The 19,226-nt window shown below is 39.6% G+C and overlaps 1 protein-coding gene across 1 annotated transcript in view; it reads left to right on the plus strand.

Annotated features, from left to right (window-relative positions):
* LOC126162949 (DNA primase large subunit) overlaps positions 1-19,226 on the plus strand; it is a 71,431-nt gene that overhangs the window by 10,560 nt on the left and 41,645 nt on the right. The window contains exons 2-3 of the mRNA XM_049919783.1: positions 5,485-5,643; positions 10,119-10,240. Of these exons, the coding sequence (XP_049775740.1) occupies positions 5,490-5,643; positions 10,119-10,240 (276 nt within the window). The 5' untranslated portion in view covers positions 5,485-5,489. The remainder of the gene's footprint in view (positions 1-5,484; positions 5,644-10,118; positions 10,241-19,226) is intronic.

The raw sequence follows: 19,226 nt of genomic DNA on the forward strand, positions 1-19,226 counted from the left end.
TCTGTCCCCACTGCTCTCAGCTGTGGACGGTAAGACACCTTTTAATTGAGTGCCCCTACTTTCCTCCATTACGCGCCCGTCTACAGCTGTCGCCTGATATATTGTCAGTTTTAGCAGATGACACGCGCTCGGCCGATCGCGTTCTCGAGTTTATTAGTGCCAGTGAAATGACGTCAGTCATTTTAAGGTTTTTTTTTGGGGAATACCAACCCCTTTCTGTAGTGGATTTTTAAGCTTTCCTTCTGCTTTTAGTTTCTCCAATTTTTTGAGTTTCGTTCCCATTGCTGCTGGTTTCCATTTTCAGTTTTTTACTGTTTCCTAAGTAACGACCGGATGCTAATGACCATAGCAGTTTTGCGCCCTAAAACCAAAACAAAAGAAAAAAAATGCACCTTCCCCGTAGCTTTCAACCGAAGAGAAATTTTTTTTGCATCACATTCAATGTTCCGCAAGTTCCTGTTGAGTCTGAGTATCATCTTCATCCAATTAGGCCTGCAATTCTTTGTCTTCAAACTTTTTGGTGGTTTCCTGCATTTGTCGTTTCTCATGTCAAAATCACCCTATTTGAAGTTTTTGAACTGCTTGGAACACTGTTTTCCCAAGAGCATGTTTGCTGAAAGCTTCGACAAGCATTTGATGCGATTTTGCAGCAGTTTTCTGCAAATGATAACAGAAAACCATTGCTGTCCGCAAAATGTAGTTCGTAGGCACAAAACTCGACATGTTTACACAGGTTTGAAACAGATACCGATATATGGAACTTGGGTTTTGGTGTGTTGACATTCCTCGTCAGCCGTTACAGGAAGCAGATGGCCCCGCCGGAGCAGTCTCTCAGGTTCTACACTGATGGCTAGCACCATCTATACTGAAATTCCGGTTTCATACTTCTAGACCTGACACCGTCGTGTAACACTTTGTAGGGATATGAAATTGAATGATCATATAGACTCAGTCATGGATAAAGTGGGTGGTAGACTTCGGTTTATTGATAGAATCCTGGGGAAGTGCAATGAGACTACAAAGGCTACAAAGGAGATTGCTTACAAATCACTCGTTCAACTGACTAGACTATTGCTCAAGTGTGTGTGGCAGTTACTGAAGGGGATTGATGGGGGATATTGAATGTATACAGTGAAGAGCAGCACAAATGGTTCCTGGTTTTGTCTTACCCATGGGACAGGTTCAGTGAGATGTTGAAAGAATTGAACTGGCAGACTCTTGAAGATAGACGTAAGCTATCCCGGGAAAGTCTACTAACAAAGTTTCAAGAACCAGCATTAAATGATGAACTCTAGGAATATACTACAATATAGACATATTGATCAAAAGGGATTATGAGGATAAGCTTAGAATAATTACAGCATGCGTAGAGGCATTCAAACAATCCTTCCTGCACTCCATACATGAATGGAATGGGAAGAAACTCTAATAACTGGTACAATAGGATGTAGCTTCTGCCATGCTCTTCATGGTAGTTTGCAGAGTATAAATGGAGATATAGATGGAAGCATTAGAAAATTAGCTTTTCAAACTTCCATTTATTGATGTCATATGGAACAATTTTTTGTCACAGTTCCATGCACAGCCACAAAGTACTCTTACAGAAATGTCATGTAAGGAATAACGTGGTGTCCATACTCGAACTTCAAGTACCAGGCACTGTGTAAAAATGTAGGTAACACTAACAACTGCCTCACAGCACATTTACACTCTTATGAAAATTGCTGTAAAAATCAGACACAGTTTATAAATAATTGCTAGTATTTGTACATATCACATTATGTACGAAGTGTCTTTTGTTCACAACTTAACTTACTCTTGCAGATAAAGGTCTGAAGTAAAGGTCAGATTAAGTTTATCAGTGTTTGTTGTAGATTAAGAATTAATCTGTTTATGTAAATGGCCATCATGTAGCCATTGGTCTCACGGAGAAAATGTATCTGGTTTGTACCTGCTGACACATTCCACATCTTGGCAACTTGCAGTGAATGCGACCACAGAGCATGTGAAAAACTAAAATAAAACTATTTGCATTTTTGCTTGTAATGGTCATGTTAGTGCTTCACCTACATCTACGTCTTCGACACTCTGCAAGCCACTTTATGGCACTGTTCCATTACTTGCTTGCTGCTTGGTCTTTGGGTCTTAATGGCACACTAAGCATGGCGATCAGAAACCCAGGAAACATTATCTGGTTACATTTTTTGTTTGTTTCCTGACCTGTATTATTTTGCCTTCCTCCACCCCCCCCCCCCCCCCCTCCAAATACCTGTCTACCATGTGTAATACACTTAGTTTTCCACTCTTAAGAATCTTCGGGGTTTGGTTTTCCCTTCCAACTTTTAAGTTCTGTGGCTTTCAAATCTTGTTCTGTGGAGGGTCCAACAGTTTGTCTTTCATTTTCATTGTGTCCTATAAGTCTCCCTTGATCTGTGGTCGTGGGTGAATTTTCCTGAACTCTTCCCAGTTCCAAAACCTCACCAATCCTCTTTCTTCATCCCTGTTCTATTCCATTCAACCTTCTGCCAGAAGGACCCACTACCTCTGAAAGCTCACACATTTCCACATCTCTTGTGTGTTCTCTCCTGCTGCCTCTTGGTAAGCAGATTTTTTTTCTATCTGTTTTAGGCCTATATTCACTCATTACTAGTGGGCACCTTTTCTATTTTTGGCTTCAGAAACGATACAGTCGTAAACATCCATGGCATTCACTTCCGTAGCAATCCCTGGTTCCTCACTGAGAGCTGGTCAGTATTTTTCTTAGGTCATATTCGAAACTTGTTTGCCCTCATAAACACCTATGCAAACATTAACATAATGTCATACTTTGATGTATTTTGTCGTTATGCATAGCAATAAGCTCATCACGACTACTTGCAGCAATTTTTCCTTTCAGGAACAGGTAATGTATGATAATGTGAGCTTCTGTGTGCTCAGTATGTTGTGGAATCTTGCTTTTCTTAAATTTACTATAGGGTGTTCTGGAAAGGAATAACACTGTATAATTTGAGCAACAAACACCACAGAAATGTGATTGCTCTGAAATGCTTAGTAAGAAGTTATTCTTCAATGTTATCCTGGATAGCATATCTCATAAAACCAGTGCTCCACTAACAACCATATGAAAAGCATATATTGCTACTCCCCACATAGTGGAGTCGTCGAGTCACAGATAGGCGTAATGAAAAAGAACGCTAGAAATATTTCAGCTATCGTGCAAAGTATTTCATCAGAAGTAGAAAACTCACATACATACGTGGTCATTGTCTCCACTAAAGAGGCCTTTTTAGGTGTGTCCATTGATGAGAGGGTAAACTGGAAGCAACACATTGATGGTCTGCTGAAACGTCTGAGTTCAGCTATGTATGCTATTAGGGTTATTGCAAATTTTGGTGATAAAGAATCTCAGTAAATTAGCTTGCTATGCCTACTTTCATTCACTGCTTTAGTATGGCATCATATTCTGGGGTAATTCATCGTGGAGTAGAAAAGTGTTCGTTGCTCAAAAACGTGTAATCAGAATAATTGCTGGAGCCCACCCACGGTCATCGTGCAGACATCTATTTACGGATCTAGGGATTCTCACAGTATATATATATTCACTTATGAAATTTGTTGTTAATAATCCAACCCAGTTCAAAAGTAATAGCAGTGTGCATAGCTATAACACCAGGATGATCTACACTATGCAGGGTTAAATCTGACTTTGGCACAGAAAGGGGTAAATTGTGCTGCCACAAAAGTCTTTGGTCACCTACCAAACAGCATCAAAAGCCTGACAGATAGCCAACTAACATTTAAAAATAAATTAAAAGAATTTCTAGATGACAACTCCTTCTACTCATTGGCTGAATTTTTAGATATAAATTAAGGGGGAACAACAACAACAACAACTTAAACATTAGTGTCATGCAATATTTTGTGTAATGTAATATCTTGTGCAGACATCTTTTATTAACCTTACATGTTCCACATTATTACGAAGTGTCGTATTCATGATCTATGGAACAAATATTAATCTAATCTAATCTGTGTGTGAGTTGTTGTGAGAATATGAGATGGTTTTTTATTCCTGAAGAAATACTTTATGCAAAAGGTGAAATATTTCTAGATTTTTTCCTTGTATCTGTGGCTCAATGCCTCCTATACATAACAAAATGCATTCTAGCCTTCTCATATTGTTGTTATTCCATCTTGGACTTTCCATTGTTTATAGCTTTACTAATACACTGATCAGCTAGAACATTATATAAACACCTATGTAATAGCCAGTATGTCCACCTTTTTCACGGATAACAATGATGCACCATGGTATGGAAGCAGTGTGAGACCTTGGTAGGTCCCTGGAGGAAGTCAGCAGTACATCTGCACACGTGTCACCTGATTCCCGTGAATTCCAGGGAGTGTGGCAATGAGCTCTGATACTACATTCAATCACATCCCAGGTGTGTTCGATCGGCTTCAGATCTGGTGAGTCGGGAGGCCAGCACATCAGTTGGAACTCACCACTGTGTTCCTTGAACCACTCTCAGACTGCTGGATTTGTGATGTGGCTTATTTTCTTGTTGAAAAATGACATTTCTGTGAGGAAACATGATCATCATGAAGGGGTGGACATGGTCTGCAACCATGTAAGATACTCCTTGGCTGTCATGGCACCTTGCACAAGCTCCACTAGATCCACGGATGCCCATGTAAATGTTCCCCAGAACATAATACAGCTGCCTCCAGGTTGTCATCGTCCCGCAGTACATGTGTCGGGGAGCTGTTCCCCCGGAAGACGATGGATGCGTGCCCTCCCATCAGCATGATGAAGAAATATTGGGATTCGTCAGACCGTGCAATGAATTGCCTTTGCGCCAACCTCCAGTGCTGATGGTCACATGTCCTTTTCAGTTGTAGTTGCCAGTGTTGTGGTGTTAACTTTGGCACATGCATGGGTTGTTGGCTGCAGAGGTCCATTGTTAGAAGTGTTTGGTGCACTGTGTGTTGATACACTTGTACTCTGCCCAGCATTTAAGTTAGTTCTGCCACAGTGCACTGTCTGTCCTATTTTACCAGAGTGTCCATTCTGCAACGTCCAATATCTACAGTGAGAGGTCACTGCCCAATGCCACAATGACTGGACACGGTTTCGCCTTTGTTTAGCCATGTGTTGAAGAAACTCACCAAAGCAATTCTTGAACACTCAGTCGCGCAGTTTCTGAAATGCTTATTCCATGCCTCCAGGCAGTCACAGTCTGCCCTTGGTCAAACTTGGATAGATCACACGCCTTCCTCATTCTACACACGTACAGCATGTTCACTGATATTGCATGCATCGTGTGGGTCTCTGACTAGCTGTTATTCCTCATCAGGTGACATTACTGTCAACTGGATGGGTTTATATCGCTTGGAGGTTCGTGGTCATAATGTTCTGGCTGATCAGTGTATATTTTCATATTATTGAGCAGCGAATATTAATTTCCACATTTTTCTTACCAGTTACCATGGATATATCACGAAAGAAAAGAAGAGTAGCAAAAGCCATCGTGGATGGACTGGCAGAACTGTATCCACATGATGTGCAGCTGTATAGGAAGCCTCCTTTGATGACTATTTCTCTTTCTGAATTTGAGGAACTTGCAGTGGCTAGACTGAAAGGTACCTTAATTGAGATATTATTAAATTGTAAGGTGGATCTAATGAGTTAACCTTTTTGAATGGAAATTTTTGTGTTCCAATGTTGATTAACATCTTCGTCTTATTAGTATGTATTATAAGAGTACACTACATAATTGCTTCATTTTCCTGTATTGATTGTATTACTCTCATGTTTGATTGTCCCTTGTCTGTTTAAGTAATATACTATATTAATCTTATTGAGTGACTGGTACAGTGTTTTATTATTCTTTTCTTGGAATGGTGTGTCGCAGGGTACAAGAGACCCTCTGGCGGTTTAAGTTCCTCGGACTTCTTGTGTATGCTGCATTCTGGCAGCTACGCCAACACAGGATGTTGATTACTTACTTCAGTCATTTGTTTCATTTATTTGGCTTATTTTCCTAATTATTTTATCAATTTTGTATTATTTTGTTAGCTCCATAAGGCAGGTTCTCCTTGCGTATGTTGTTATTTTTTTTATCTAAACAGACCACAAGAGCATATCATAATCACATATTATCACTTAACTATTTCCTTTTTAACAATTTAAAATTTATTAGTGTTTTTAATGTATTATGTTGTATCACTATAATAACGTATACATTTATTAAGCCCATGGCAGACATAACCTGTTGCATTCTGTACGATTTTTTAATTGACAAATATGTGTTGATTTACCATGACATCTAATGAGCTTACAACACAAACATGTTTCATGGCTACTGTACCAGAGTTTCAGAGCAGTAGCACTGTTGCAGTATGACTCGCTGGCACTGTGATTTAGTTTACACCTTATTTTAACACATTTGGTGCCCCCGGCGCACCAGTGCACCCAGCCGATACTGGTGCACATGCTGTGGATGCGCCTGCGCGGCGATGGACTCGGCTGTTGCGAGGCACCATGGTTTAGTCAGGCACAGCCATTTAGTGTGGTTTATTGCGCAGGCACTGTAATAATGTATTGTTTTCAATTTTTACAGATGCGGTTCGCGTTTTTTCCGTATAGTTTTTCTCTGTTGTGGGACTGAAAATGGAAAACAATTGCGACACAGCGGACCCTTCAGAACCTAAGAAACGTAAAATATGGGACACAATAAACGTACAAAAACTAATGGATGCGGAATTATTATGAATATTAGAAGAAAGCAATCTGGAAACGGAATTGGCCAGTGGGGAGGATGGGTGGGAATCCAGTAAAGAGTCTGACGGAGCCAGGTTTGCTTTAGGTGAGACTGTAGAAATGGCTGTGAATCCAAGTGACAGGGAAAGGGCAGAAGGAGTGGTAATGTGGTAACGTAGCTGATACAAGTGTTGCATTGGAAGGCGAGCCAGTTGGAATGGTAAATTGCCCGTTTATAAAACCCATTGTCAGACCTCCATACCCCTCCCTTTAGCAATATCAATTAACGTAGATTGCTGCTCACCACATCTCTCTCTCTCTCTCTCTCTCACACACACACACACACACACACACACACACACACACACGGCCACTGTAGTCTCCAGGCACTGATGCCGATCTGAAATCCCAGTGATGACAGTGACTGTGTGTGTGTGTGTGTGTGTGTGTGTGTGTGTGTGTGTGTGTGTGAGAGAGAGAGATACCATCCCAGATTTCCCTGTAGCATCATGTCATTTCTTCCTTTTGTTACCTGTGTGATGGGAAGTCTTTCAGAGCCTTTACAAAAATGGTCGGGATGAACATCACAATTCATTAAGTTTAAATTTTTGGCAAATAGTCTCAACACTTTCACCCCAGTCAGTAGTAATCACCTCATGGCTTACTGCTCTGTGAATAATGTACTTCATCTTCTATTTATATACCAATCTTTTCTGGTTTTCCTCTTCATCCACATTTCAGTAATAATCAGTTGTAGAATTTTGGAACACGTATTATGTTTGAGTATAATGACTTTTCTGGAGACTAGAAATCTACTCTGTAGGAATCAGCATTGGTTTAGAAAAAGACGATCGTGTGAAACCCAGCTCGCGCTATTATTCCGCAAGACTCAGAGGGCCATAGACACGGGTTCCCAGGTAGATGTTTCTTGACTTCCGCAAGGTGTTCGATACAGTTCCCCACAGTTGTTTAATGAACAAAGTAAGAGCATATGGACTATCAGACCAATTGTGTGATTGGATTGAAGAGTTCCTAGATAACAGAACACAGCATGTCATTCTCAATGGAGAGAAGCCCTCCGAAGTAAGAGTGATTTCAGGTGTTCCGCAGGGGAGTGTCATAGGACCGTTGCTATTCACAATATACATAAATGACCTTGTGGATGACATCGGAAGTTCACTGAGGCTTTTTGCAGATGATGCTGTGGTGTATCAAGAGGTCGTAACAATGGACAATTGTACTGAAATGCAGGAGGATCTGCAGCGAATTGACGCATGGTGCAGGGAATGGCAATTGAATCTCAATGTAGACAAGTGTAATGTGCAGCGAATACATAGAAAGATAGATCCCTTATCATTTAGCTACAAAATAGCAGGTCAGCAACTGGAAGCAGTTAATTCCATAAATTATCTGGGAGTACGCATTAGGAATGATTTAAAATGGAATGATCATATAAAGTTGATCGTCGGTAAAGCAGATGCCAGACTGAGATTCATTGGAAGAATCGTAAGGAAATGCAATCCGAAAATAAAGGAAGTAGGTTACAGTACGCTTGTTCGCCCATTGCTTGAATACTGCTCAGCAGTGTGGGATCCGTACCAGATAGGGTTGATAGAAGATATAGAGAAGATCCAATGGAGAGCAGCGCGCTTCGTTACAGGATCATTTAGTAATCGCGAAAGTGTTACGCAGATGATAGATAAACTCCAGTAGAAGACTGCAGGAGAGACGCTCAGTAGCTCGGTACGGGCTTTTGTTGAAGTTTCGAGAATGTACCTTCACCGAAGAGTCAAGCAGTATATTGCTCCGTCCTACATATATCTCGCGAAGAGACCATGAGGATAAAATCAGAGAGATTAGAGCCCAGACAGAAGCATACCGACAATCCTTCTTTCCACGAACAATACGAGACTGGAATAGAAGGGAGAACCGATAGAGGTACTTAAGGTACCCTCCGCCACACACCGTCAGGTGGCTTGCAAAGTATGGATGTAGATGTAGAATAATTGTACAAATCATTTCTCTCTCTCTATCTACTTAATAGAATGTAATTTATTTTTCTTCTTCGCTGTTGTTGTGCCCGTTATTCTTATCTTATTTTAACACCACTTAATTTTCTAATTATTTTGCTTAACTTCTTCCAATCTTGTCACCAGTGCTGCTATCTGATTTCCCAACAATAATGCAGTTAAACTAACCTTGGGTGTTCTACCATCACAACAACTTTTAGGATACATCACAGCTCACTTACATAATTCCCAACCCCTACTTTGTTTCCTTTAAACTTCACACAACCTACTATTTAATTTACAACACTTTAAGTGACTTTTCTCACTTATGTTACTAGCTCTAATTTTGTCTCCTTCTTGTCGAGAACATCCTGATTTTTTCCCCCTCAAACCCCCCCCCCCCCCCCCCCCTCCCCATAGCTTTCCTAGATTTTTGTTTAATTTCTCCTGTCTAAAAAGTTTAGCAGATGGGTCAGAAGTAATATTCAGCAAATGGACTTGTGAGTAATGGTGAATTACCTGGGAAAAAAAGCACAAATATTTATGAAAAACTTGTCAACCCTCTTTTATGAAAAAGAAGTGGGAAAGAGGGGAGGGGTTACAAGAATATTAGGACTGACACTGATGATCAAAATAGATATAATTAATGTGATTACCAAGGCTTTACATGGGATAATTTTAGTATAAAAGGTGTGGTATTGTTGAAGTGGTACTACTGCTGGAAGGTAGTGGTTTTGATGTGAGTAAAAGTCCTCATTGAGAATTTGACATGGCTGATCAGGAGAAGACTGTTAATGGTTTCAGAGAAATGTAGAGTGTGTATCTTAGCCATGGAACCAAACAAATTGTGGAACTCTCAACATAATTGTACCAGAAGAGAATTTAAAAATTTGTGTGGAGTGGGTGAGCATTTAAGAATTTGTGTGAAGTGGGAGAGTTCTTTTCGACAGTCCAGAAGAAGGTTCACATGACATGCCTCATTAGTACCCACGGTCTCACTGCCATGAAAATTCACCTTTTCCAATGTCCCACCAAGTGGTGACTCCATTACTTACATGCATACCAGTTTGGGTGACTACATTCATCTACCCTTATCATCCTTTTAAGTTGGTAACACTGTGACAGTCAGTGATAAGCCTTCTTCCTCTACAAACTTGTTTAAGAACTACTTAGAAAAGTCCTTCCTATCCACCCAAAATCTTCTGTTCCTTTCACCATTAATTTATACTACCTGTCACCAAATAAGGAAGTCCTGTTCTAGTGCAGTTCCTTTACACTATAAATGAATCCTCTCAGGTGAAGTAAACATATTGCTTAATGACATCCCTCCTTTTTTTTATTTTCAGTTCTAAGGATTATAGATCAAGCAAATCTTCAAAAGAATGTTCCTAAATATTCTGAAGACTGGAGGAAAAAAATTGTCGCGGAGATCAAGAAACAGGGCATAAAGGCTTTTCCCCGACTTGCAGTATGTAACTGTTCAGATTGTACAAATACCTCAGTTGCCTATAGTGTTTTACTAATAGAACTGCTTCTGTGCTTTCCATTGTTACACATATGCTGTGAATGATTCTCTGCTGCTTTAAATGTAATTCTCTCTCTCTCTCTCTCTCTCTCTCTCTCTCTCTCTCTCTCTCTCTCTCTCTCTCTCTCTCTCTTTTTAAAAAGGGAAAATAAATCTTTAACTCATTTAGAAAGATATGCTGCTTTTTAATTGGATTGATTGTAGTTGTCTACTACCACAAATTTATACAAGTGTGCAGTAAATTAATTGTGTGTGTATTACAAGAATAGTGGCTCTTTTGCAAAGAGTACTGTCATACAAAGCTAACATTAATATAGTATCAGACTCCAGATATTTGATACATAGGAGAAATGGCTAGAGAGGTGTATTTAAATTAAAAACTTTAAATTATTAACATTTCACGATTATGTTACCAGTCACCAGGCAAATTGTTACAATATATTTCTCCAGAATACTGGACTACTATTCAGAAATAAGGGTGCTGATTGTTACTGTGTTAATATGTATTAGGACCAATGCGGATAGAACCCAGTGTCCAGTGCAGTCATTAATACAATGCAGCTGGATAACTTTGTGATGGACCAATACAGATAGCATTGTAACCCTCACATTAGGGCCAACAACATATACTGAACACAAATGTACCTCCTGTAACAACAGACAATGTGATACTAGTTCAGAAACCAACAATGATAGTTTTTGATAGGAAACAATGTAAGCCTTACTTCCTGTTAGAAATTAATAAGCAGTGATTTCTGACTGAAATTTAATGAAGTCCAAGCACTTCTACCGCATTGTGCACTCACATTGAAATTATAATATTAAGCAACTTTCGACTTAAGGATCGTGGTGGTGGAAACCATGTAAGGCGGAATCAGGTCAGGTAAACAGCAGCAGCTGTTATAGTTCATTGTAGAAGAGAAATCAGATAACAACAACTAAGAGCAAGTCAGCTGTTGGGCACACTCATATTTACATGGTAAGAAATTTCACATTATTGTTTACAATGTCGGTGAACGTTCCACTGCAGGTGCCCTCACCAGATGTGGGTGATGTTATACAGTTTGGTACATCCATATCTTCCATTTTCACATCCAGTGGTTTATCTAAAGATAGCTTGACCACCATCCAGCCTTGTAGCAACATGATTAGTGCTAATGCCTGCTACTCTCAAAATGTAAGTTCTTTACAAGTCACATTAAACTGACTGAATGCTAAATGACAATATTGACTGGAGAATTTGAGAGCCCCGTTGACACCTGATAAGCATGTTATCCATAGTGTTATCCACATGTCTCACTGAATTCTCAGGGTCGTGATAGTTTAGTGTATAACTGATAGTACTCTCAGATAACCTAATTCCATTTGTAAGTTTCTGGGACATTTGTATTGCAGTTCGGGTAACAGATAATTGGGTGTAGCGGACTGAGAAAAATGAGACGATGACTTAAGGCCATCTACCTCGCTACTTGAAAACTGGCTAAATAAACAAGAAATTTGACTTAAAAAACCCAACTCCTGTGCTACTTTTTATTACAGTCAAAGAGGCGTGCTTCACAGTAATGAAGATGACCTAATGCTCTTAACTCTAAAAGGTGTACATTTTAGGGCCCATGTTTACTACACATTTCTGTCTTGCTTTGTTCCATACTACTGCCTCTGAAAATATGTAATACTTTTCTTGACATACTGTAGCTACAAAGAAACAAACTCAAAATGCAGGAAATCGGAAATATAGATTATGAGAATTTATTTCATAATAGAAAGGTTACACAGATTAAATGAGGCAACAAGTTCAGTACCTTGAAAAGTGAAGATTTGTACAGATGTGGCAAATACTTATCAAAGATTGGAAAAAAAAACCTTTGTCGGTATGAAAGAGACATATGAAGTGAGAATCTCAAATTGAGTGGAGTCACATACAGAAGAGAAGGTGCCACTTTCCAGTAAATAATAATAAGAATACAATATGAGAACTTAACAGAAATGTCTTCGACAGGATGCAAGGAGATGTAACAAATATTTGATTAGAGATAGAACTGAAAATAATTAAAAAGTATGGTTTAGACAAAATTGAAACTTACACCAGTGAGACGAAACATTATGACCACTGCTGTGCAGAGTGTATAGTACCCGTGCAGAGATGAATGGAGACGACTTTGACAAAGAGCAGATTGTTATCTCCTGATGCGTGGGAATGATCATCCCAGAACCGACAATGCTGTTCACATGCTATTGTTGTGAGCAACTATCAAAAGTGGTTGAAAGATGGTGAAACCACTAGTCAACAACAAGATGTTGGTTGCTCAAATCTCATCACAGAATGTGGAGGTTGGAGGCTTGCCCACTCCATAGAGCGGGCTAGACAGTGTTCTGTGGCAAGTCTGGTTGGTAGAGTATGTTGTTGGTGCAAGTATAAATGTTTTGGAGCACCCCCTTCAGCCCACCTGCATCATCTGGTTGGTGGAATAACATCTGTTGTTATACCAGGTCAAGGGTTGTGTCTGGATATGCTCACATCCACCCAAACTGCCATTCAGAATATGCAATTCGCCACAGATTCAGGCTGGTGGGGGAAGTGCTAAGTTATGGTGGGTGTCCACCTGGGATTCCATGTGATATGTGGTAGCAATTGAAGGCACCATGGCAACTGTGGACTACATGAACATTATTGCAGGTCATCTGCATTACTTCATGCTTGATGTCTTTCCCAAAAGTACTGGCATCTTTCATCATGTTAGCTTTCCCTGTTACAAGGCCAAAATTGTGCTAAAGTGGCTTGAAGAGCATGATAGAGCAAGGCTGATGTCTAGGCCACCAGATTCACCTGATCTGAACCCGTTCAAATATATCAGGGATATTATCAGGCACCAGCTCCGCAACCACAAACTACCAACTCGTGATGGGGAATTGCATGATCTGTGTGTTGAAGTCTTATGCTGCGTACCTGTGAAAACTTACCAAGAATTTATCAAATTCATTCCCTCTGAATCATTGCTGTATTGCGTTCCAAAGGTGGGCCAAGATGACATTAAGCAAGTGCATATAATGTTTTTACTTATCATTGTATATTGGGTAGATTTCCCATTTTGTCGGCGAAGATGGCAATTTCCTTCATAGACCTAGCTAAAAAGAGAAAGGAAATTTTACAGGCATTTGTTAGGCAGACACGCGTAAACGAAGCTCTCGCTAAGTTAAGTGATTAATATTGAAATAAGAGCTAATTTAGTTAAATTACATTTTAGACTAGTGTATATACTTCTTCTCTAGGCTATCTGTTGAAGGTTTAGCCTTTCTGACTGTATTTAGATCAAAAAGGAAGTATTTTGTAAAAGGCCGGCAGTCGCTAGTTTTGTTTATGTTTTTTAGGTGTAAATTTCGCGCGAGTGAAGATTTTCATTTTTGACCAGAGTTATCGCTTCAAAGTCAAATTAATTCATGTCGGTCATACAGAGCTAGGCAGTTAAAACTTTCGGAAGTAAATTTAAAAGTTTGTTTACATTAGTGTTTATTTAAGAATTAGTAGGCTACAGGTTACGAAACTAATGTGGTCTCGTCCAACTTATTCTCTGCTTTTGTGTTAAGTTTGTCTATCAAACCATGTGTGACAAATGTGGTGGTTGCCATAGAAATTTGAAAGAGGGAGTGTTCTGTGTAGACTGTAAATTAGGGCTTCATTGGGGCGGATGTAGTGGTGAGGAAACGAGGGTAGAAAATGAGGCTCTTCCATGGCAGTGTGGGTTATGTAGAAAGGGCAGAAAAATCACTGAATAGGAGGCAAAATTTGTGCCCTTAAGGCTGAATTAGAAAATCCGAACTTTGAATTATGTAGGTTAAGGGAGGAAAATGAGACCGAGAAAAGATAGCAAGCAAAGGGTGAAATATGGAAACACTTGAAAAAATTCCAGAAATTCAATTGGTAAATCAGTTCGGCTTGCTATCTGAAGTGAAGGAAAGGCCTCATCCAGATGTAGTTGAAAGTAGGTTGAAGCCGAATATTAGCTTAAAGAAAAAGACAGGTTGGGATGAAACAAAAATAGGAAGAGAAGAATACTGCTTATAGGCAGCAGTCATGGAAGGAGTTTGGGCCAGCAGCTTCAGGCAAAATTAGGTGCAGGGTACCAGGTCACAAGTTTAGTGAAACCAAGTGCTAGCCTTAGCCAGGTGACAGAAAACTTAGGTCAGCTATGCAGGGACTTTGAGAAGGAAGATCAGGTAATTATAGTTGGGGAGCAGGAAACAGCCTGGCTATGAATCCAAGATACAGTATTAGGAGTGACGTTGATAAAATAGCAGCAGAAACTGAGCACACAAATGTGGGCTTTGTGGAGGTCTTTCAGTGCCATGATCAGCCCTGGGTAAACACTGCTGTAAGGCATGTTAACACTGAGCTGAACAGGATGCTCCAGACACTGGCAAAATCTCACGTAAGTGTTGATGGTAGGTGGGGATACACTACACCATGGCCTGCACTTAGAGGATGGGGAAAAATAAGTTAGCTTCTCTATTAGCAGAAACTGTAAGGGGGTCCACAGTCACACAAGGGGTGATCCCTGTGGTTAATGGGGCCAGGCAGACAGATTTTTTAGGTTAAAGCCAAAGTCCAGACAGATGACAGTCAAGATAAGTAGAATAAAAGAAACTTCATGTACAGTAAATAGGGGTAAAGCTAAGGACAGTATCAACTTCCTACATCAAAATATCAGGGGAATAAAAAATAAAGTAGATGAGCTATTAGTGTTTTTTAGATGATCTCAAAAATAAGAATGAGATTGATATACTCTGTCTGTCTGAACACCATGTAACGGTGGGCATGGATAGTGTCGATATAAGTGGGTATAATGTAGCATCTTATACTTGTAGATCTAGGATGGATAAGGGAGGAGTTGCCATTTTCATAAAACAAGGATATAAATGCAAAACTGTACAAGTAAGCAAATTTTGTGTTGATCAGCACTTTGAGGTTTGTGCATGTGAACTTCAGCTAGATAATGTAGTATTGATATTACCAACAGTGTACAGGTCCCCATTAGAAACTGGGAGCTATTCATAAAAATGTTCGACTCTCTATTATGCTGCGTGTCAGACAAAAATAAGAAGTTATTAATCTGTAGTGATTTCAATGTAAACTTTCTAAGTAATTCTGATAGGAAAAATGAACTAGAAGTGTAATTAACAACATATAACTTAGAATCAGTGATCAATTTCCATACACGTATAGCTCAAGACAGTAGCACACTAATAGTTGATGTATTTGTACAGAACGAGGATGTAAAACAAACACACGCTTTCCCTGTGGTAAATGGATTGTCAGACCATGATGCACAACTGATTGACTTACAAAACCTAACAGGATGTACAGTTTGGAAACCATTAAGTAAAAGTGTAAGGTCGCTCAACCCGATATCTATAGAGCACTTCAAAGAAAGCTTAAGACATGGTAATTGGTGAGATGTATAAATGAGCCAAAGACTAATGATAAATGCAACATATTTCTTGATAAATTTATATCCATTTTTGAACATTGTTTCCCAAAGAAAATTACTAAATGTAACTGCTATATAGCTAGAGAAGGAGGCCGAAATGCATGTGTCAACTCACGCAGGTGGGCGGTAGGTCTGAAACAGGATACGTAATGAATGCTATAAAGAAAAGTAGGTAACTGCTGGAATACTTAAATTTAATCCATCATTTGTATACAGCGTTCTTGATGATACAAGTGAGACTCTCTCTAGAAATGGTTAATGGCGCCTTGCTAGGTCGTAGCCATGGACTTAGCTGAAGGCTATTCTAACTATCTCTCGGCTAATGAGAGAAAAGTGTTGTCAGTGTAGTCGCTAGCAAAGTCGTACAACTGGGGCGAGTGCTAGTACGTCTCTCTAGACCTGCCGTGTAGTGGCGCTCGGTCTGCGATCGCTGACAGTGGCGACACGCGGGTCCGACATGTACTAATGGACCGTGGCCGATTAAAAGCTACCACCTAGCAAGTGTGGTGTCCGGCGGTGACACCACAGTAACACCACACACTTTTCAAAGAAACCTTGGATTACTACAGGTATTAAAGTGTCTTCAGAAAGAAAAAGAAAACTTTATGAGACAGCGAGAACTAGTATAGATTCAGAAGTTGTTTTACACTATAAAAACTATTGTAACATACTGAGAAAAGTTGTAAGAAAATGAAGAAATATGTATGTTAGAAAAGAAATTAACAACTCCGGCAATAAAACAAAATCAATATGGAATGTTGTTAGAAGGGAGAAAGGAAAAGTAACCACTGGGGTAGGTAGTATTACTATTATGGAGAACAAGACCATCCTAACCAACAGTACACAAGTAGCTGATGTATTTAACAACCATATCTTAAGTTTAGGAGAAAAAATTGGTGAGAACAGTTCAAAATAAAAAGCCAGGCAGTACATGGAAGAGTCTGTTTTGAAAAAAAAAAAAAAGTCAGATTAAGTTTCTCTTAACAACCCCTTGTGAAATAAGTAAAATTATCAAATCTTTGAAAAATAAATGTTCTGTTGGAGCAGATGACATCTCTAATAAGATATTAAAACAGCTGATGTTTGGAGTCACATATGTAATGCATCTTTAACTCAAAGTACTTTCCCAGAGAGGTTAAAATATGCCATTGTCAGGCCGCTCTACAAAACGGGGGACACCACAGATGTCAATAATTATCGTCCAGTATCCTTGCTTACAGCATTTTCAAAAACTTCGCGAAAGTAATGTACTCGAGTGGTTAACCATCTCAACAGTAATGGGATACTTAGTAAATCACTGTTCGGATTTCAAAAATGCTGTTCCACTGAGACAGCAATATACAATTTCACTGTCCACATAATAGAGTCTTTAAATAACTTCATCTAACTGGGGCAAAATAATACTAGGTGTTCCACAGGGTTCAATCACGGGTCCCCTTCTGTTCTTGATGCATGTGAACGACTTCCATTCCTAACTGAAACAGGAAGCTGAACTGACACTGTTTGCTGATGATACAAGCATCATTATTAATCCGGTAAAAGAAACTCCAATTGAAAATGATACAAGTAAGGTCTTTGGATAAGTCATTAATTGGTTTTCTGCAAATGGGCTTGCTCTAAACTTTGAAAAAACACAGTACATCCAATTTTCTGTGCAAAAAGTACAGTTCCTTCAATAAATATAACACATCAACAGAAGTCAGTAGGCAAGGTAGAGCATACAAAGTTTTTTAGGTGTACATATAGATGAGAATCTTAATTGGAAAATTCATATTTTGGATCTTCTAAAGCGACTAGGTTCAGCAACTTTTGCAATGAGAATAATTGCCAATTTTAAGAATATAGAAATTAGTAAGCTAACGTACTTTGCCTCCTTTCCCTCTCTGATGTCATACGGAATAATATTTTGTGGGCAACTCAACATATAGACAAAAAGCATTCTCTGCTCAGAAGAAAGTGGTTAGAATAATGTGTGGGGTTCATAGTGACACATCTTGTAGGCATCTTTTAAGATTGGGAATTCTTACAACAGCCTCACAGTACATTTACTCTCTAATGAAATTTGTTCTCAACAACATGGGCCAGTTTAAAAACAACAGTGACATTCATAATTGTAATACCAGAAAAAAGAAAGACTTACACTATATATTACTCAACCTATCTTTGGCACAGAAAGGGGTAAAATATGCTACTATAAAAATTTTCGACAAATTGCCAGATGAAATAAAATGTCTGACAGACAGCAGTGATAGCTTCAAAAATAAATTGAAATCATATATCCTTGACAACTACTCCTGTACCATAGATGAATTCTTGAATAGGAATAAATAAATCTGTAAATATAGTATATGCGTTTTGTGCCATTTAATGGAATAGAAATATTACCAGAATGAGATTTTTCACTCTGCAGCGGAGTGTGCGCTGATATGAAACTTCCTGGCAGATTAAAACTGTGTGCCCGACCGAGACTCGAACTCGGGACCTTTGCCTTTCGCGGGCAAGTGCTCTACCATCTGAGCTACCGAAGCACGACTCACGCCCGGCACTCACAGCTTTACTTCTGCCAGTACCTCGTCTCCTACCTTCCAAACTTTACAGAAGCTCTCCTGCGAACCTTGCAGAACTAGCACTCCTGAAAGAAAGGATATTGCGGAGACATGGCTTAGCCACAGCCTGGGGGATGTTTCCAGAATGAGATTTTCACTCTGCAGCGGAGTGCGTGCTGATATGAAACTTCCTGGCAGATTAAAACTGTGTGCCCGGCCGAGACTCGAACTCGGGACCTTTGCCTTTCGCGGGCAAGTGCTCTACCATCTGAGCTACCGAAGCATGACTCACGCCAGGCTCTCACAGCTTTACTTCTGCCAGTACCTCGTCTCCTACCTTCCAAACTTTATAGAAGCTCTCCTGCGAACCTTGCAGAACTAGCACTCCTGAAAGAAAGGATATTGCGGAGACATGGCTTAGCCACAGCCTGGGGGATGTTTCCAGAATGAGATTTTCACTCTGCAGCGGAGTGTGCGCTGATATGAAACTTCCTGGCAGATTAAAACTGTGTGCCCGACCAAGACTCGAACTCAGGACCTTTGCCTTTCGCGGGCAAGTGCTCTGCCATCTGAGCTACCGAAGCACGACTCACGCGCGGTACTCACAGCTTTACTTTTGCCAGTACCTCGTCTCCTACCTTCCAAACTTTAAAGTTATGGAACCAACTTCACGTAGTTCCTCAAGGGCAAGGGAAAGAAATATGGTAAGTTTACAGTACAGTTATGTATGCATTTTTTGAGTAATTATTATGTAATTTCTAATGATTTGGAATCATTATTTTATTTATTAACCAATAGCTTGAAAAGAACTTTGGCAATGGATATGGCATACGTGCAACATAAACAGTAAATATTCATCACAAAAAAATTTTCTCCAGTTTTTTTTCTAAATGTGAT

The sequence above is a fragment of the Schistocerca cancellata genome, chromosome 2, assembly GCF_023864275.1.
Source record: "Schistocerca cancellata isolate TAMUIC-IGC-003103 chromosome 2, iqSchCanc2.1, whole genome shotgun sequence".
NCBI classification, from domain to species: domain Eukaryota; kingdom Metazoa; phylum Arthropoda; class Insecta; order Orthoptera; family Acrididae; genus Schistocerca; species Schistocerca cancellata.